Below are 21,925 nucleotides of genomic sequence, written 5' to 3'. Positions count from 1 at the left end.
ATTAGTTGAAACAACTATTGTGAGGAAGGGTTTAATTAATTAATTTAATGCCTTCCAATACCCATCCAAATGTGATCACATGTCTATTTGAACCTGGGTATGGAGTTTCCAGAAAGGTTCATTTTTCTCTATTTATTTTCTTCCTTTCTGTGTGGAATGTTAAGATTGGCTAATAGTTATTTTGGATTAAAAGGTGACATTGAAGGTGGAAAACACAAGAAATGAAGGATATCCTGGGCTTCTGGTAGCATTGCAAAGCCACCAATTCTAGACTACTTCTCCTCAGTGCCTGGGAGTGAACAAAATCTTTTGTGTTTCCACTTTACAGCTGAATGTAATTCAAAGTGATATTGAAGTTTCCATGGTTAACTATTTGAAAATGATATTCATTCTTATACTCTTGTCTAGTCTCTGATAGGAAATTTAATGTGAAATGGTTCCAAAAGATAAAAGGAAGAACATGAAGAAATAGAAAATAATACATTTTAATCACAGATTGGACAGTTTTGTGGGGTGCCTGGGTGGCTCAGTCCTTTAAGCATCTGCCTTCAGCTCAGGTCATGATCTCAGGGTCCTAGATGGAGTCCTGAACTGGACACCCTGCTCAATGGGGGTGTGCTTCTCCCTCTCCCTCTGCCCCTCCTCCCACCTCAAACTGATTGTGTGGGCAATCACGCTTTCTTCCTCTCTCTTTCAAGTGAATAAATAAAATCTTAGAAAAAAAAGAAAGCTTTGTGTAAGAAGTGAACACTGAAGCATATTTGTTAAATTAAACTGCACATTATTAAATATCACTCCAGAGTATAAACCACTAAAAAATTATTTGTGACACAAAGGTCAGGTAAATGAATGTTAAAACATTGTATTAAATCATTGTGTATATAATATGAATTGTGTGACCATTATTAACTCATTATGCATCTTATTTGCTTCAAATATTTATTATAAATAATAAAGAAAATGCACATAATCATTTTATCATTATACTGTAATGCAAATAATGATGAAATGCAAATTAAAGCATGAGGGACACTTTTTCACTTCTTTAATTGTCTAAGTGTGTATGTGTCATTGTTTACTGATAATACATATTGTCAGCAGAGTCAGAGCAACACACAATTTTTTTGTGCAATTTATTAAATTGAGAATTGATGTTCATTTTGACAGGTCAAATTTCAAATATGATTAAAAACTTTTAATTTTCAAATATTCTACTTCTAGCAATTTATTCTAAAATTAATTTGTTAAATATCAATTTGTCTCTTGTCCACAAATTATGATTTATTTAGAATAAATTTAGAATAAATGGAGATGGAATTGACAAAGATACCAAAACTATGAGGTTGACTTTGTAAATTATAAATATTTTATATACATGAAATGAAACAGTACAATTATTAAAAAGAGGATAAAAAGTATGGGTAATGATATAAAAATATGCCTAATACCTTATTGGTGAGAAGTTTAGAAGCCTGCAGATTTAACATTAACCTTGTATATTTTATGCTACTAAATATGCATATACTTATAATACGTTTCTATATACATACACACGTAAAGATTCATGCATACGTATTTAGCATAATTTAGGTCTCATTATACAATTATTTGATATGTGTAAAAAATATTTCAGTATGGGATTATGGATACACTTTTTTTTTAAATTTTAATTGAAGTGTATTTGACATACAATTTTATATTAGTTTCAGGTGCACCACACAGTAATTGGACAATTATATACATTACAAAATGCTCACCAAGATAAATGTAGTTCTTATGTCACTATACAAACTTATTATATTATTGACTATATTCCCTATGCTGTACTTTTTGTCCCTATGACAGATTTATTTTACAACTTGAAGTTTGTACTTCATAATCCCCTTCACCTATTTTGCTTATCATCCTACCCTCTGGCAACCATCAGTTGGTTCTCTATATTTGTGAGTCTCTATTTTTTAGTTGTTTGTTTGTTTGTTTGTTTGGATTCCACATCTAAGGGAAATCAGATGACATTTGTTTTTCTCTATTTGACTGATTTCATTTAGCATAATACCCTCTAGGTCCACCCACGTTTTTGCAAATGACAAGATCTTATTCTTTTTTTTTCTTTTATGGCTCATACTCTATTGTATGTGTATATAGCACATCTTCTTTATTCATTTATCTATTGAAGGACACTTAGGTTGCTTCCATGTCTATTGTAAACAATGCTACAATAAACATAGAGATGCTAATATCTTTTCAAATTAGTGTTTTTGTTTTCTTCAGTTAAATAATGGGTAATTTTCTTAGAAACAGTTTTTTTCTTTATTTTCCCCAAATATTTTTAAAATTATACACTGAGTATGTTTCATATATAAAGTTATAAAAGTATTAAACTATGAAAATAGTAACAGATTATATATATATGTAGATATATATACATAATATTTGTATAAGTTTTCTTTTATAAAAATAATTTGACAATATATCTCAGGAGTGTTAAATATTATTATTAATTTTGACCTTTTCATTTCTTTTTTGAGGTATAAGGAAATACATAATAAGGGAAAATCAGTAGTGATGAATTTGCACATTACTGCATGATATTTATTACACTAAAAAGAATAATAAAATAAATTATGTGTACACAGTATAATCTAGTCATTTTAAAATGCTGAATATGGGGGCATCTAGCCAACTCCGTTGGTTGAGCATCCAACATTTGGTTTTGGCTCAGGTCATGATGTCAGGATCCTGAGATCAAGCCCTACATCTGGCTCCAGGCTCAGCAGGGAGTATACTTGAATTTCCCTCTCTCCGTCTATCCATTCCCCTGCTCATACTCTCTTTCTCTCAAATAGATAAATAAATCTTCAACACATAAGATAAAATGCTGATTATGAATACAACTTCAACATTTTTGCAAATTCTGATTGTTATCAGAACTAACATTCAACTGGCAAGATCTGATTGATCAATATAATACTGTTTGTCAAATTTGTTTGCTATACTCCTGATTACAAGGATGAAAGATAAACATAAAGATTTTTGAACTCCACAAACATCTATCTATTCACTGCAAAATTGCTCAAAAGAAATGTACCAAAAGTCTTCTGATGTGTAGTAGATATTCCCTAATTATATTTTATATTTCTCAAATTCTGTGATATAGTTTTTTGTTCATGACTTTTCTTTTTTATAAAACAGAAAGCAAGAAACAAAAAAAAAGAGTGTCCTAAGGTATTTGTTTGCAATCCCAGTATTTAAACAGATTTTAATGGAGTCATTTCTGTTGTATGAAGATCATTTTTAATTTATGCGCACAAGCGCACCCACACATGCATGTGTGCATGCACATACCCCCACAGCCACACACCTGGAGGCTATTCTATTTGATTCACATGACCCAGGGCTGGATTGCACTGCTCTGTTAATTGATTTCCATAGTTACCCTTTCATGTAGTGAAACTTTTGCTTTGACTAAAATTCAGTTTAATTTTTGGACTGCATCTACACATTATTACCATTCGCAGGGTTACACTTCACTGAACTGAATGATTTAAGTGCCAGAGAGGGACTTTCAAACTGGGAAGGGTAGAAAACACCGAATTCCTTTGAAGCTTGCTATTTTCAGTTTTTCAGGGCCTCATATTTTCCAAGACTTCATCATGTCACTGTTAGTGTGTGCTCTAAATTTTTTAAGTAATCATTTGTATATTCCTTGCCTGACAAAATATTTGCATTTCCAGAGAACTTCTCCCAGGGAGATTTAGAAATTTAGAAAATGTGAATTTACACACTTTGTAATAATTCTTCCTTGAGTTTTTTTCTCACTTAATAGAAAAAGAAAATGTTTAAAATAAAAACAAACTCTAATTTCTAAGAGAAGTGTTGTAATTCATATCTCTTGGGAAATATATGTCTATACTGAATCCTTGTCCTTACAAATGAAGATGGCAGAGCGACAAAGATGAAAACAAAGAAACAAAAGAGGGGCACCTGGGCGGCTCAGTTGGTTAAGCATCTGCCATTGGCTCAGGTCATGATCCCAGGGCCCTGGGATTAAGCCTCACATTGGGCTCCCTGCTCAGTGGAGGTCTGCTTCTTCCTCTGTCCCTCCCCACCCTCATGAGCATGTGCATGAGTGCTCACTTCTCTCTGTCTGAAATAAATAAATAAAACCTTAAAAAAGAGAGAAATAAAAGCAGACAAGCTAAATCTGTTGCTTCACCTCAACTGATTTGGGGTAGCTTTTCATTAAGCAGATTCAATAATAAGTCTTAGTATAAACCTCAGTCAACCGAAAGCTGGATAGGGCATGGAAAGGTTGACAAAATAAGTGAATATGTTCTGGAAGGAACAAAGAATAGCTTGGAATTGGGACAATATGCATGCAGATGGCTGTGCAGCCCAAACATTGATCTAATTAAGTAGACCCAGAACATGATGTGACAAGCAAAATGTATGGCATTGTATCTAACATCATGTTCAAATCTGTTTAATTTGAATCTCAAAGATCTGGGTACCTAAAATGAAGTCTGGATTACGTTCATTTTTAGGATATTATGATTTTCTTCCATAAACCAATATTTATGTAAAGAAAAGTTTTTAAGTTAAAATTACATCTTTTAATTATTCTTGGCATATAGTGGATATAACCTTATATCATGTAATTATGTTTTGATTCAAAACTAACTAGAGGAATATAATCAGGAATAAAAATGTCAATATCTGAACCTTAGTGAAATATTATTTTGTACTCTCTGGGCTTTAAGGTCTCTGAGGAAAGGACCATTTCTTTCTGTTTCAAAAATATATTCCTCACATCAGAAGAGTATCCGGCTTATAATATGTGCTCAATAACTCTTGTCAATGAAAGAAGAAAGATAGCATATTGGCTTATTATTTTTTTATTTTCTCAATGAGTGAATGTTGATTCCAAACTTTACCTAACTCATTTATGTTATTTCCCATGTATTTAATATTTATTAATTATTACACCATATATCAGGCACAGTCCTTTTTCAGTAACTCCCATTTTCTTGCATGCAATCGATCTCTACACTTGATTTCTACTCTATATTTGCCCCTTTTTCCCATTTCCCATACTAAAATCAACATAACACAATGGTAACTAGCACATGTTCCTGGAGCTGGGAGTGGGATTGCTAGGTTCAATCTAAGCTCTACCGCTTACGAGCTGTATTGAATATCCAAGACTAATTACATAGTTGTTCCCTGCTTCAGTGTCCCTACCTTCCAAATGAAATAATAATTCTAATGCCTATGGTTTTTGAGGATTATGTAAATAAAAATTAGTAAAGTATGAAAAATAGTATGTAGCACATAGCTAATGCTCAATGTATCTTAGCAAATATCATTTGTGAAAACCATATTTCACTAAAACCCTCTATTCCTACATATTGATATCCAATGCTTTTGTATGCTTCCTTTTATTTTCTTATTTAAATTTTATATTGTATGTTTTCAAATTTTATATCATCTTTGCTCCACGACTTATACAACCGTGCAACCCTGAAAAATTACTTAACATCCCTAAATCTAACACCCCATCAGTAAAATAAAGAGAGCAACAGTACCTAAAATTTACTTGAGTGTTCAATACTGAAGAATTTAATACAATGTCTAGTGTGTATTCAATAACTTCTGGCTACTAAAACTATCATTATTTTAAATTTATTATTGTTTGCTAAAAATGATGGATATATGGATAAAGAGGTAATAATCTTCTTCATCTACTACAAGATATATTTCATTTAGCTTTTACTTCTCTGTCATGTAGCAAAAATTTTCTTCCATAATAATCCATAGTTAATCTCCAATGGTGTTCTCTAACCAATACTCTTCAATTTGTTTCTTTCTCTAGGCATCCTTTGTGTGTATTACCTTACATTTATCTAAATTAAATCTCATCTTGTATTTCTGTTTTCCCATTTCTCACTTTTCCTCACTCTGAAACTTTTCTCCACCTTCTACTGGGTTTACAGTTTATTTTGAAAAAATATCTGTAGCTTTGATAAATGCATACTCTTCTTTTGTTGATCAAACACAATGATAGGGTCCTCTCTGAATTCAACTTGACTCATTTAATTATTACATTCTCTTTTTATATTCTCAGTGATTTATTTGTGTAATTTATATGATCATTAATGGTAGCAAAAATGATGATAATAGGACCTGAAAGAAAGTGGACCTTAGAAACTACAAAGATTGGTTTACTGTCCTTTTGTTACATTTTTCTAAGCTCTAATGTCTAAGAATTAGGACCAGACATTATTGTGCGTATCCTATCTTTCTTCATGATGGAAAACCAAGACAGGATATTTATAATTATTCCCTTCACCTCCTGCCAATATTCCTGTCTTTAATTAATTTTATCGATTACTATGAGAGAAGTTTGTGATTTCTATCCTAGGTCCTATAACAAGAAAGTGCTGGAGTCAGAATTCAAATTCGGAATCCTACCAGGAGCCAGTTTGCACTCTTCCAATATGATTTGTTCCCTAGAATCATATCATACAAATTAGTTTATACTGGGTATATGCCTCATAGCAGGGTAATATTGCATATGTAATAATAATATATTACATGCTGTTAAGTTTAATATTTTTGTAATTCTTCATTTTCTGAGAAAATATGAATTTTATCATTCCTATGAAATATATATTAACAATTTCTAAAGGTTTTCTAACAGCATGTAGTAACAAAAATTACATCATCATTCTAGGTTTTCTTTTGTTTTTAAATTTTTCCTTAAAAGTACATTTATAGAAGTATTTATAGCAATGTATTAAAATCTGATTATATTACATGCCTTCAGGGAAAAGAAAATATTTTTTCTTATCTCACTGTTAAGAAAACTGCTACATCCAACTTTATGCTTTCATGATAACCAGTAAATCCTTGCTTCTTAAAACCACCAAATTAGAATTTGATATAAAAAATGGATTATATTAAGATACTCCCTATTTAATTGTGCTGATTACAGAGCTTTGCCTCTATAAGCATAAGACAAATTAGTTAAGAATCTCTGTGTGTTCCTAGATGTTGCTATTTTAACAAAATGGTTAGCTAAATGTCTGTATTATCTAATATTAAATTGATAATTATGCAGTGCTGGGGAAATACTGTGGTCTGTTGTTTATTTGTATGCCAGTTTTCGAAATAAATGAAATTCTAGTAAATATATATTTAGAGACTATGATGTGACACTCTTTATAGACCAAGATCAAAAATAAGTAATATAGGGGCCGCCAGGTGGCTCAGTGGTTGAGGGTCTGCCTTAGCTCAGGTTGTGATCCCGAGGTCAGTTCCCACATCAGGCTCCCTGCTTCTCACTCTGCCTATGCCTCTGCTTCTCTCTCTGTGTCTGTCATGAATAAATAAATAAAATCTTTAAAATAAAATAAGTAATACACATATCAAATTTTTTCATGGATGGATTAACACTAATGAAATGTTTACACATAATTTTAAACTACATATGCTATTATTTTATTAATATTGAGCAACTAAGTAATTATCAATTGCTATATTTTTAAATTTTATTGAAGTGATTAGAAGCGTATCTAGAGTTATATCTACACGGTGAAGCAAAATGTTTATGAAGAAGTCTGCTGTATCTACAGTCTTGTGTTTATGCTTTTCTTTCTATTTGTAAAATATTAGTTTCATAATCGGTATCTCAGCTAAAGTAAGGCAGAGATTGATCAGATTGAGCTGATCTCAGATACTGCAGCATATTGTATGGGTGAGAGGGACTCTGTCTCCTATGGAGTCCCAGAAGTGCTGCAATAGTACTGGGTGCTCAAGTCCAGAAGAATTCTCCCAAGGACAAGATTTGCATGCATCCGTCTGTTAAACATACTGGTACATGTCTTGACTAAAATGTTTCTTTATCAAAGTTAATAGTCCTCTTTGTGCCATCTGTATATTGATTGCCCTTGTAACCTAATACAAGTCTGTCTGCCTGATGAGGAGCAAAGCCAATCACTGAGACATCAGGGATGCAGCAAGGAAAGAGATTATCTGAGAGACAGCCAGGAGAGGAAGAGGAAGCTCAAAATCTGCTTCCCTGAATGGGGAGAGAATGTGTTTTTTATAATCATAAGGGTTGAGACATATGTATTGATGAAATTTAGGACTCTTCATGAAGAAAGATGGAACAAGCACACTGAAAAAACACATATGTAGCATACATCCCATGTTAACTTTGGGGTGATGACAACAGCCAAAACAGGCAAGATTCAGCCCCTGACGTCAGAAGGTTATCTTAGGATAACTGAGAGCTGGTACGAACTGGCTGCGGTCTTGGACTCATTGTCTTGAGCAAAGAATGCAGAGACTTGGTTATTCAGAGGTTGGAACCATATTATTTCACCTTAAGTCCAGGTTTCTGTAGAGACAGCTAGTGGGTTTGTTAGTGGGGTCTGAAAAGACACAATAGCTAATTAGGGGAAAATAATTCTCTGAAAAAACAAGCTTTAAACTATCTACTAGTTTCAACCTCAAATCTATGGAGCATGGATTCACCTTTGTTACATTTTTCCTTGTAAACTATTAAGTTGCCCACTTGTGCTTCTAACTTGGTCACTAGCTATCTCTTTAATATATGATACCTCGTCCAAACAAGCCTATCAGGGAGCCCCTTGGTATGGTGACATGCTATATGAAACCAGTGGCAGGCCCATAAGTGTGGCTAGAGAAAATCCATATAAAATAAAACCACTTTTTTGCACCAAAGACATCTCAAGAATTCTTTCTTGGCTGTGGGCTTCAGACTCTAATGTCTTTCCCACATCAATATGGATCATTTCTAATTATTTACATCAAAGACTAGGGTAGTAATGAAGAGAAGAAGCCAGTAAGTAATACGATGAATCAACTCTACCAAATCGTTTCATTTTTTTCTTTCCTCATTGCTATTCTTTCTATTCATGCTTTTTTTTCCCAAAGAAATTCCTTCAGTTACAGTGCTAATGCTGTAAAATGTTAAAGTTTAGCATCCTGCCAAATATATTTTTCATCAAAAAATTTCTATTAATAGTGAAAACCAATAGTTTTTTTTTGCCTTAGTTTCTTTTACTAAATATTATCCAGCCAAAACAAAATCACACTTGTTGACAATGCTATGTGAAATATAATGTTTGATTATAGGTTAAAATAGCTTAAATTCTAAATGAATTAGATTATAAAGGTTAAAATGCTATGGCTTTTTTTCTTTGACATTTCATAAGTGTATATTGAAATACTCTACTAATTTTTATGTAATTTTTAATACTAGTTGTCTTTTTTCATGAATTTAAAATAGAAAAATATATTCTCAAAAATAATACTTAAAAATATAAACAGATGTCATCTGATAAGATAAATGATGTATTTTCTATTACAAATTTCTAATAGAAAAGTCAGGCTTAAATATGAAAATGGTGACGTTTAACAACATTTGTTTGTTATAAAGAAATAAATACAGTATCAGAGGCTGGAACCCATCAGTCCTGTTCTTTTTAAGCAAAAAAATCCATGTTTTACTTATTTGTCATATGATGCTGTAATAAGTAGTTTTACTATTTAAGTATCCAGAATCTTTTTGGATTTATTTGAGCAACTTCTTTTAAAAAGAAATATATTTTATTCTTTTAGTCAATATTGTTTGCAAAATTTGCTCAAATAGCAGTATAAATATATAGTACCTTAGTAAAATGTCCAAAAAATTGAGAAACTTGCTGCAGATGTCAAATTGATTTAAAAGACTGAAATTTTTGCATAAAAGAAGCCACAAAATGTAGATTTTAACATTTATTATACTGGATCCCTTTCTCAAATAATCAAATGTACTTTAGCAATTATGAAATCTATACATATAGAATTTCAGTTAAAGCCATGCAAGTTTCTAATTTACATAAACATATTCAGTTTGTATAATTTAAATCTAGTACATTCATTTTAGAGTCAATGTATAGAGTATCTATTCAAACTTACTGGGTAAAGTACATAATTGTTCACACCTCTTCTTTGTTTTGATGATGAAGATAAATGACCCTAAACCTGAGAGTTCTTAGGCATTAAGACAGCCTTGCTATGCTGGAGGGCTTCCAGTTGTATTGTATTTACATAGGATTTTTTAAGGACCTGTAGTTTTGAGGTAGTGATATTTTTTAAAATTATGCCTAGAAGTTCCTAAGGGAAGTGTATATTTAAAGTAATTTAAACTATATTCATATGCAGAGAAGATGTATTCCTAGCTTTATAAGTGATATAAAACGATCACTGTATGGCAACAACCATAAGCTTGTGAAAGCCCTTAAACTTATGGCCTTTGGGGGGATAGGTGAAATTTAATGAGTGCAATCCATTTTTCTTCAATTCTAGACTTCTACAGAATAATAGACCATAAATAAATGTCACTCATGCTCTCACTGATTCTTTGTAAACTCCCTCTCTGTTAAGCATGATTGAGAAGTAGGAAGTAAAGGCAAGCAAATACTGTGACTTTTCAGAAAAGGAAAACTGAATTCTGATTTTCAATGAAAATCTGCACCCCACAAGTTAAAAGGCCAAAAAAAAAAAAAACAGTATTGCAATAAATGGAAAGACTGAGCTCAGCCTCACTGAAACAAAAGGCAGGGGAGTCATGAAGCACCAGGGTGAGCAAATTGAAAGGTACGGAAGAGCAGTGGGGTGGAGAGGATGGTGATCAATTTAGGGAGGCCAAGTGGCCTCCTCCGTGGCACTAGTCTCACCCTCTCAAAGAGACTGTGATAAAAACACCATCTTCCTGGATGATTACATTTCAAAGGGATGGCTCTGAGGTCCTTGACAATGGCATTCCAGGGGGGTGTAACGGGCTAAGAGGCTGGGAGAAGATTTACATCTCAAAGGGGCAGAGAAGGAATTTACAATAGCAAACTTTCAAAGCAAATGCTCTGAGCAAAGAAAGGTCAGAGGCCTATAATCTCGACAGGTTTTGTCTCAAGTTTAGTTCATCGGAGGCTGTCTTTGTCCGAGGTAGATCCCTCTGATTTCTCAGCGAGAAAGTGGTAGCAGAGTTGACAAGGGGTCCTTAGAAGGTTTTCCTTCTCGTAAGCATTTCTGCTAAGCATTTTGGTGGTTAAAGACACATTTGAATTAAAATGTTCCCTATTAAAATGTAAATTCTCTCTTGGAAATCAGGCTTGTTCACAGATTAGTACTGTGAACGACTTACATGGGATAATCAGATTGCTTTCCTTCTGGCTGAGAAATGTGTCCTGAGAATTAGTATTTTGATTGGATGTGAAAAAGAGAGAAGAAATGATCATTGTTCTACGTGATAAACTTGGAGAAGATAGACCCAGTAGGATGCTACTACCAGGAACTAGGATTTTACATTTGGGTAGGACAAACTTGACTCACTTTTACATTTTGTTTTGTACTTTAGTAGTAGCAATTGTCATAGTTATTATAGAGACTCATCCTTTGGTTATTTAGGGAAGCTCGAAGAAGATAAAAAATACAATGGGGGTTTACAAATTCACCCATACATAAATGGGAACAATTTTCATGTATTCTGTATGTGATTATTTTATGCTTATTGTTCTGAATCTAGAAAGTGAGCAGAGTCACATAGATCACATTTAAATAACTAAAGCATGAAGGTATGTAAAACCAGCAAAGTAGTTTCCCAGTGACTAGGCAACTTTGTATAAAGGGCCGGAGAATAAATATTAGGCTTATGCTGATCATAACGTTTCTGTAACAACTACTTAGCTCTGCCTATATAACTGAAATCAGCCATAGGCAATACAGTAAAAAATGAATATAGCTGCGTTCCAATACAACTTTACTTACAAAAACAACCCGTGAGCCTGATTTGGTGCATGGGCGTCATTTACCAAGCCCAGGACTATGGGAACATTTGCTGATGTGAAGAAAACTCTTACATAGTCAACACTTCTATAGCCTACCTGAGTTCATGCTCTAGTTGCAAACATACGGTCATTTGCATGGTGAAAAAAAACAAAACAAAACAAAACAAAAACAAAAACAAAAAAACCAGAAGGCTGAGAGCTAAGAATTTGTCAGTAAATTTGAAAGTGACAAGAAAAAGAAAGGCTCTCTAGACAGAAATGTCTTTAGAGTTGAAAAGGGCAATTCATTAGCTGATTAGAGCTTGACTGGCTTGAGAATAGCAAACTCCCTTTTTTGTAATTTTCTGTTCATCAATCTTGAGAAGCTTTTGACCTGTGCATTAGAAGGGAGATTCCCAGGCTCACGGCTGACACTACAACTAAACCTGATGCTTTCCCAATTGTAAATGAGTAAATTGGTATTCCAGAATAAACAAAGGTATCCTGTGATTTTGATTAGCTCAGTCAATCCCCAATAGCTTAATTAATTCTGGATGAATTGTTAAATTTGCTTCTGAATTTGCATAGCTGAGGCCCAGTCTTCTGAAGCTATGAAGAGCTGCCAAAATGAACAGCCAGTGTTCAATTCCCCATCTTTCACATCTACTTGCTGCAACATAATAGGGAGACTCTAACTCTATAAAACTGCACAGTGTAGGCTGGTATTCTGGATCCCAGTGTCAATTTTATCATTTAATAGCAGTGTGCTATGGCAAATAGCAATCTCCTTTACCCGAATTGTTTTAACTAGGCAAACAATACTAAAATCTTTTTCAGTCTGAAATGCTGTAAATCTATGTTGCATAGGGAATAGATCATTCGTTTAGGTCTGTCTGGCCGACTGTAATCTAAAAAATAGTGAAAAAAATTTCGATGTATTAAAGACGGAGCAAATAAAGTGCCATTTGATTGGCTCTAACATTAACATCCTGGGGTTTCCTTGAGATAAGTTGGAGGAATGGACACAGGTTAACATTCTTTCCTTACATCCGTAATAGCTTTTTAACACACCACTGAACACACTGTTAACACACAGGAAATGGGGAGTGATTAGCTGATTGCTCTGCCCTGACTGACAAATGAGGATTCACAGCAAACTCTTCGTGTTAGGTTGTTTCTTTTGTGTGTCTGTGCACTTTCTCCTCCCAAGTGACTACGTTGAATTTGTAAGTGATCACACTGAAACTTTTAAAAGATGATTAGAGATAGTAAACGTATTCAGTGTTTCACGTATTCAGTAATTTAGGCATTTAGAGAATAATATCAAATTTTCTCAAATCACGCATTGCATTTATACCACAAATCATACAGGAAAAAGATATTTGATTACTTCAACGTTTCATTATATTTTTCATGGTTTTTGAAGGTAAAAGAGTGATTATTGTTATGTTCAATAGGCTTTTTTTAAAAAAAACATGCATTTTAAGTACAACATTAAGGGCACTTTAATTTGCATGTACTAGTAGAATTAAAGTAGAGCCTAAATAAATTGCCTTGTGGGTCATGAGCTTGGGTTTTTCTTCTCATGCTTAAGTGATATCTGTGAAAATTGAACCCATACAATTTATGTCAGCAGTGCCTTTTTCAAAGTGATTGTATTTCCTAAACGTGGTAAAATGGGGCCTATCTTAACCTACAGATACTTCAGTAGCTCTCTACTAGCAGTGACAGATGTGGCATATTCAGAATTTGCTAAAGACCAAGCACAGTAATAAGTATTTTAAAATATCATATCTTACCTTCACAGTATTCTTAAGGGTTAGGTACCATCTTTATCGTAAAGATGAAAAACTTGAGACCTAGAGTTTAAAAAACTTGTCAAAAGCCTTCTCAAGGAAAAAAAAAAAAAAGGCCTTTTCAAGAGTGTGCATTAGAAATCAAACGGAGAAAGCATTCCAGTGCTATCTCAGGTGTGGGTCCTGTGGATAATATTGTCTCTACTCTTGAAGTTTTCCAAATTATAATGTTAAAATTAACTTGATTACCTTGGGTGACCATCCAGTCCTCTCTGTTGGATGCAATTTTTGTTAGGTGAATTTCAAAAGGAAACTATTATTCATAAGGAAGAATAATTTTCGAAATTGCTAGTGTTCTACAAACCACTGAATGATTGTTTATTCTTCACATATTTCAGTTTAAAATTCAACTGCATATAATTTATCTGAAAGAGATACATTAAATAAAATTGAAGAGAACAGTTGAATGGTAATTGCATTTCATTTATAAGATCACAGAAGGAATATCAAAATCATAAATGCAAAAAAGAAAAATGTGACTTACCATGTTAACATGTACAATGTCTTGAAGTATTATCACAGTACAGCCCTATCTATAATGCTGTATTGTCCTTATTACAGAGCTATAAAGAGATCGAAAAATGAAATTCCAATTTCGCGCAAGGACTTTTGCTTCCTTGTTGTACCGAAAATCTTTTATTGAAAAGTTTTTTTTTTAAAAAAAAAAATCTTCCCGTGACTTTTAAATTCCTCCAATGACATTAGAAGAAAGGATATTTTTGTTTTAACTAACCGCTAAATACTTTATTTATGCTTTTGATTTTAAGTCCTTTTGGTTTCTTTCAGAACTTGTGGCAGAAATAATTCCATTATCGCTTGCATTCTTCAAATTTTCCTCTCTAGTGGCTCTTTTTCTTAAGGAATAACTCAGGAATTTTTTATTCTATTCCTCATCAGATTTTTCTCTCCCAGTTTAGACCTCTCCTTTTTATTCCGCCCCTCTGTCCAGTGTACTTAAGGTATCTTGAAAATATATGCATTGCTACCTCTAGTATTTTTTTGTTTCTAAGAACACCTAAACACTCCGCCTTCTCTGTGTTACACTCTAGGCTTCTGCAAGGCACATGGCTACCTCGGTGCTTGGAAACAGGAATTGGCAGGGCAAGTCTGTGTAGACCGGGCTCTATTTACCAAAGGAGAAAGACACCATATATGTGAATATACACTTTTCTTCAAGGAATCGGATTTATGTTGCTTCATATTCTTCTTGACACTTGTTATCACTAAACTGTATAATATATGCCAGTCTGAAAGTTTTGGGTTAAATTTGCATCTCCCTGATTACACATATTGTTAAGTCCTTTTTCAGATTTTTCCTAGCCATATGGATTCACTAGCGCAGAGCATATTTGTTCAAGTCTTTGATTGGTGGTTTTTGGAGTTGTCTTTTACTTGTAGATTTTTAGGAGATCTTTATTAATTCCATATATGAGATCTTCATTAGTTTTATGGATGTAAAGTATCTTTTCCACTTGGTGGCTTGCACTTTCGGTCTCTTAAAAGTACGTTTTGAGGAATAGGTGATCTAAATAGCAATGTAGTTAAACTCATAAGTTATTTACCTTGTGGTGAGCTTGTTGTTGTCGTCATTGTTTTTATTCAAATTCATAACATGTATGCCATGTTATCCTTGACTGTTTGCTGGACATTTTAAGAATTGTTTATAATAATGATTAGATGACCAGGATGATATTATCTTACTATAGGAGGGAAGATTTTTATGTTTTACAAGACAACTAGATAAAAGTAACCTGTAGTCCATACAATTCACTTGCAGCGTGAGGCGTGTTGAAGTCCTAGCACAGAGAGTAGCCCATTACTGCACCCATCCCATATGCCTGGATTTTGTTTTAGGGGATCCCTGGGTGGCTCGGCAGTTTAGCTCCTGCCTTTAGCCCAGGGAGCAATCCTGGAGTCCTGAGATCGAGTCCCACATCGGGCTCCCGGCATGGAGCCTGCTTCTCTCTCTGCCTCTCTCTCTATCATAGATAAATTAATTAATTAAAATAAATAAATAAATACATTATTTTGTTTTAAAAATAAATAAATACATTTGTTTTGTTTTATTTTTGTAATGCACCTTCTGATATAAGCATACAGTAGTTTACAGATAAGCAATTAGTATAAACATCTTATCATAGTAAATTAGTGTGTATCTTGACATGTCTAAAGTAGGTAACAATATTTATTTTGAAATCACCTATTTCTTGACAAAAGATACCATCAGAATTTTCTAGTTAGGTAGGGAATGTGTCATTGAATAAGTATGATTTTATTATGAGAATAATTAATTATTCCACCTATGATTTCTAAGTGTCCTTTTTTGGTGTGTGTGTGTGTGTGTGATACATTTTTGACTTAAGTATTTTATTTAATCTGTTTTTAATTAGTAATTACTTTTAATGGAGTAGAGAAGGGAAAATACATGTAATTTGAAAATGTTACTGATAAAATTTCTTCTGTTTCATTCCCGTAATAATGATTGTAAGCATAATTAGGGTAATAAGATTATGAAACTAGTATTAAATTACTCAGCTTAAGTATGTATTTAGAAACATGAAAAGAACAGAATCCTGTTTATGATAAATTACATTTTTCTGATGATTTTAAAAGAATTAATTTTAAACAAAGTTACTAAAATCATCTTTTTTAAAGTGGTTTCACAAATATTCTTACTATTTTATTCCTTTTTTTGTACTATTTTTAGAACACAGTTTTTACCCATGTTCCTATTACTGTTTCTATCATCTAGTTGCTATTGGAATAAATGCTTCATAAATACTTACCTGCTGTAGCTGAAATTGTACTCAACTATACTTATCTCTCTGGCTTCAGACTCTGCTAGAAGAGACTTAGAATTCTCCATTACGTTGAAAGCAAGCTCTTAATATTCCTCTAAGTCAAGTTGTGAAAAGGAGAAAGTGCAGAAAGGGTTCCACAGGGAGACATTATTTTACTTGCCTCTTCCCTTTCCCAAGTAATCAAAGGAAAAAAACTGATCTAGAAGTGGCATTAGTAGTCCTCATAACATGAGATTAGAGGAAACACCACAGCTAGAACTCTGGTTTCTTTCCTTGGATACTTGAGAGGTCCTGCAATAGGAGGCAAAGCTTATAGGTCAAAAGAAGTGCTGAGGTGCTTCAAGAAGCTTAGTACCATCTGTTATACCTAGCCTATGTGTTTTTATCTTTGTTCAAGATATCAACAGTTGATATCTTGATTTTACTTAAAATCAAGTAAATTTTACTTAAATCATGATTTTACTTAAAGAAGCCTTTTCATATGTGCATTATCATTGGAGCTGAAAGGATGGAGGAGGATACTAAAATGATAGATCTTATTTTCTGCAAAGCAGTTGTCCATATATAACTAGCATAAGATGTTTGTGGATAGAATGCTCTTACAGAATGAAATATGCTATCATTAATGTATATTTATGAATGTGTAGATTAATCCTAATTAATGAGGAATTAAATTTTCAATATTTTTTCTGGGAATTATTTCCTAAAGTGACAAGTGACACACTCAGAGACAACCAACCTGCACTAAAAGCTCTTAAAATAAATTTTATGTTCTGTCTCCCTTTCTGATATTTCCCACACATTTCTTCTCCCTTCCCTTATATTCCCTTTCACTATTATTTATATTCCCCAAATGAATGAGAACATATAATGTTTGTCCTAGATTGGCTTATAGATTCATTTGTAGTTATACTTTTAGGTTGTTAATGCATTTCTAGACATAATTACCATTTCTTTTTTTTTTTAAGATTTTATTTATTTATTCACGAGAGACACACACACACACAGAGAGAGAGAGAAAGGCAGAGAAACAGGCAAAGGGAGAAGCAGGCTCCATGCAGGGAGCCTGAGTGGGACTCGATCCTGGGCCTCCAGGATCACACCCTGGGCTGAAGGCGGCGCTAAACCGCTGAGCCACCAGGGGTGCTCTAATTACCATTTCATTATAAAACTTAAATCCAGTACGTTTTATGTATACTTTCTTCACCATTAAAGTATGTTTGATGAAATTTATAATATAAGAATAGATGTGTTTTATGTTAATGAGTGTGTGAGATTAAATCATTACTTGTTAATAGCTATCTGAAAAACAAGTAAAGATAAGCATGACAAGTTTGTAGATAAAAGAAATCTTATTGCTATATTTATTTAAAGAAAGAATCATTTGATTTTGAGAAGTAGCAAGTGAACAAATAGGCTTTGTGTATACAGTTCTATATGACATATTAGGGAAGAGGAGAAATGTATATATAGCATGACATATGCAAGAAAAAATTCTAAATACTTCAAAATACATATTATTTAATAATACATATTACTGAGATAGTTTTTAAAATAATTTAAAAATGTAATCTCCAAATTAAAGAAAATCTTTTTTACTGTGCATTTTAATATGCCTTGAGTGAAGAGTAATTCTTATTTCTCATTATGCACCCTCTCAAAAAAATTGCATTTTAGAAAGATGTCCCACAGTGTTATGCCAAATCTCAGCATTTACTCTAACATGTCCGTATTATCTAATTAGCATTGTTAACGCATAACTACCAAAAGCACAACTAATTTGAATGGCCTGGGACCTAATACCAGATGCAATAAGTTAGTGAAGAGATTCCAAGGTGACTTAGTAGCAATTATATTTCTAAATGTCAGAATAACCAATGTTACCATGCTGATTTTAGAACCAGATGTCCCATTATTTCTTACATGATTTTCCTGAGAAACCAGAAGCTAGAATTGAGAAATATTAACGGAAAATTACTAATAATCTTTATAGTACTCTACATGATGTTATTACTTTTATAATTCTTCCTTTTTCTGGGACCTAGGTGGATCAGCTGGTTAAACGTCCAACTCTTGATTTCAGCTTGGGTCGTGATCTCAAGAACACGAGATTAAGCCCCACGTTGGGCTCCCTGCTCAATGCAGAGTCTGCTTGAGATTCTCTCTTTCCCTATGCCCCTACCCCCCCTCACATAAATAAATAAATAAATATATATATATATATATATATTATTTTTTTTTTAAAGGACCTAAAGAAACACCGTCTGGAAATTTCAAATGTTTTCTATGCCTCATTGGTCAAATATATTTTAGTGATTTTATATAAATAAATAAATAAGTTTTAAAGAAACAAAGACTAAACATATTGCCTATGTTCTTATTACACAGGAAACATTGAAATAAAATGTGAATATGGGTAAATGTCATTAAGGAACATTAGGCTGCTGCTAAAAATGACTGAGCAAGATCCTTCTTACCCATTTGCATCATTTCTATAAGTGATGTAATGACAAAAAAATAAACTTGGGCTGAGTCTGTCTCATAAGGTTTTTCAGTTTTAAGGGCATGCCCACCCCCTTCTTTAACAACACAAAACACACAGCTGCCTTAAGTAATTAAGGCCTTTAGATTTAGACACTAGATCTTCTACAGCAAGTGAGTTTATTTCATTTATATTCATCAGATGCTGTTGTGGCAGACAGAGTTCATGACAACAGAGATCATTTAACATTAATGCTTAACATTGTGCATATGGGGGATTGTATGTTCAATCCTGGTCTTTCAGTACAAAAATGCACGCCAATTTTGACATGACAATTTGTGACGGTACCAAAAAGTAGAGTAACTGTTTATTGAATAGTTTCATTCTATGAAATGCATTTGATTGACGTTTTTCTTCCTTCTGAAGAGGCGTAAGTATCAGGAAGAGAAAAAGAAAAATAGAATGGTGAAGGAAGGGAGAAGGGATTGCGGAGGAGACAGCAAAGATTGCACCCAATAGATAGTTGTTGCAAATCAAGAGCCACCACTTTCTATACCCTCAAAGGGGCTCATGTTTAAAAATATCATCAATCACAATAAAGGAACAAAAGACAGTCATTGCCCTCCCCCACTCTGCCCCCATGGAAATTTCAGTTTAAAATACTGATCCGTTAGAATATTCTAACCCAGCTAGGACTGAGTCAAAATGTCAAAATGTCAAAGTCCAGCTAGGACTGAGTCAAAAAAGTCAAAATGCCAACCCCAGTCAGGGTAGAAAAGTTAATGCCTGTGAACGTCCACTGAGGAGAAGTGATGGGCAGCTGTCACATGCCCCAGAACTGGTCGGATTATCTAGTCATCTCTCAGGATAATCCACGATGCCAGATTTGTTAATCCCTGTAATTGGTAAAGATTATCTGAAAACAGGAAAAGGAGAGCCAGATCCAGGTTACGAATCATATTTTCTGGCTCAGCGTACTTATTAGGAGAAATGTGTTGAATAGTTAACAATATTGTACTTAATTTTAAAAGTTAAGGATAAGGAAGCAACTGTACTGTGCCAACATCGTCTGGTTTATAAAGGCCGCTGACAGAGTTTCGCTTAAATTGTTGTTTGCTTGGTGAACCTCAGCTTCTCTTCCTTCAACTTCCCAAATAAATCTTATCCCTTTAGAGTCAATTTATGTTTCCCAGCATAATGATGCATTTTACCCATTCAGCTCTGCTAGCGCTCTCCGAAGCCAGCCAGCAATGATCTCACCTCACCTACAATATAAATCTATCAGTGAATAAACAACATCATTTTTATTTCAATGCCGATGACACACTACATGTCGATTTGGCAGTTAAATAATTTATCCCTCTTTTGGGTGCAATCTGCCAGGCTTATTATAACTCTACTTCTGATATTCATTTCATGTTTAATAGTTCTTTGCCTCATGAGGACGCTTGTCAATCAATTAAATTGAAATGTCATTCTGACCTTTTATTGGAAACAATTTATTCTTTTTTTTTTCTTCATTTCATCACAAGCTTTTTTCCATTTTATTCAAACTAAAAGCCTTAATGACTAGTATTCAGAAACTTTATACTAATTAACCTTATAAAACGACATGCTCATCAACATTACTGACACTTTATCTTTGCAGAGGTTATCCAGTTGAGTCTGCCTGAAGATCAGAAACTGAGCATCACAGCGGCAACTGTGGGACAAAGTGCTGTCCTGAGCTGTGCCATTCAGGGGGCACTGAGACCCCCCATCATCTGGAAAAGGAACAATATTATTCTAAATAATTTAGATTTGGAAGACATCAATGTGAGTACATCAACAGATGTTGCTTTCTGATTTGCCTATTTCACATGATGGGCTCCTGACTTGGTGAAACCTGAGGAGCTTAATGAATGTTGGATGAAGAGTAGGAGAGAATATTGGAGCATTGTGTGCTCGATAGGTCGTTTGAAATGATCCTAATCACTGGTGTAGGTATGGCGATGGGGCACTGTGCTAGTGGGATCAGAGTAGCTTAAACCAATGCTGTCTGACTGTCAGAATTTCTACAGTTACCAACAATCAAGCCTTACGTATTTGCAGGTGTGGTTGAGCAAAAGCCTATAGCTTGTGAGGTGTTAGATGGGGTAAAGGCAGTTTTTGCTTCAAACACTTTATAAGGTATTAGAAATAATGAATATTAAGCAATAAATGATTTATTTTCCTAGAATGAAATGGGAATAAATTTCTCTACTCACGTTCACTCTTAGAGATTCGGACTCTCATTTGAAACCAGTGTGAAAGAGTATGGCTTTGAAAAGGAAACAAACAGGTTATTATCTGTTCCTTCTGTGCTATGTGATCTGAGTTGAGGGTTAAAAAGTATATATCATCCTAGATGATGAAAAGAGGTAAAGCTCGTTTGTTATGGGATGCCCATGGAAATGACATAGGATAATCCGTTGTCTTGGTGATTTGGGAATTTATGTTCTCTATACATATAAATTTTCATTTTTTAATTATTATTGCTCAGAAAAGCCAGCACCTATTTGCTCATTCTTTGTTGCTTCGTAAAGAACCCCTAAAACACAGATCCGAGAGAGTCATTCCTATGTATTACATCTTACTAATATTCTTGTTTCATGGCCTCAAATGATTCAAAACATAAGCTTTCCAATTTTAATTTTTTTATTTAACATTTTTGTCTAAATTTGCTTACATCGAAATTTCTTCAGAGTATATGGAGTATGATTATTTAATTCTTATGCTATCAAAAACACTGTGCATTAAAATAGCTATAATCTCAGCAGCATTCAATAATCTTTGAGAGATACAGCCTTAGATAAAGCCACCTTGGGCTTGCTTATATGTTGTTACGTCTACATTTTATCTTTTTCTATCTTCGTTCCTCCTATCAAGTTTTCCACTGTGATATCCAGAGGCCCATGTATTCTATGGTGCTGT

General features: G+C 33.6%; 1 protein-coding gene across 2 annotated transcripts in view; it reads left to right on the top strand.

Moving 5' to 3' along the window:
• Window positions 1-21,925, top strand: part of FSTL5 (follistatin like 5) — a 685,094-nt gene that overhangs the window by 440,166 nt on the left and 223,003 nt on the right. For both annotated transcript variants that reach the window (XM_026008082.2, XM_026008081.2), the window contains exon 7: window positions 20,622-20,788. In XM_026008082.2, the coding sequence (XP_025863867.1) occupies window positions 20,622-20,788 (167 nt within the window). The remainder of the gene's footprint in view (window positions 1-20,621; window positions 20,789-21,925) is intronic.

This window comes from Vulpes vulpes, chromosome 10, assembly GCF_048418805.1.
Source record: "Vulpes vulpes isolate BD-2025 chromosome 10, VulVul3, whole genome shotgun sequence".
NCBI lineage: Eukaryota > Metazoa > Chordata > Mammalia > Carnivora > Canidae > Vulpes > Vulpes vulpes.
This window is presented reverse-complemented; position numbering and strand designations above follow the sequence as displayed.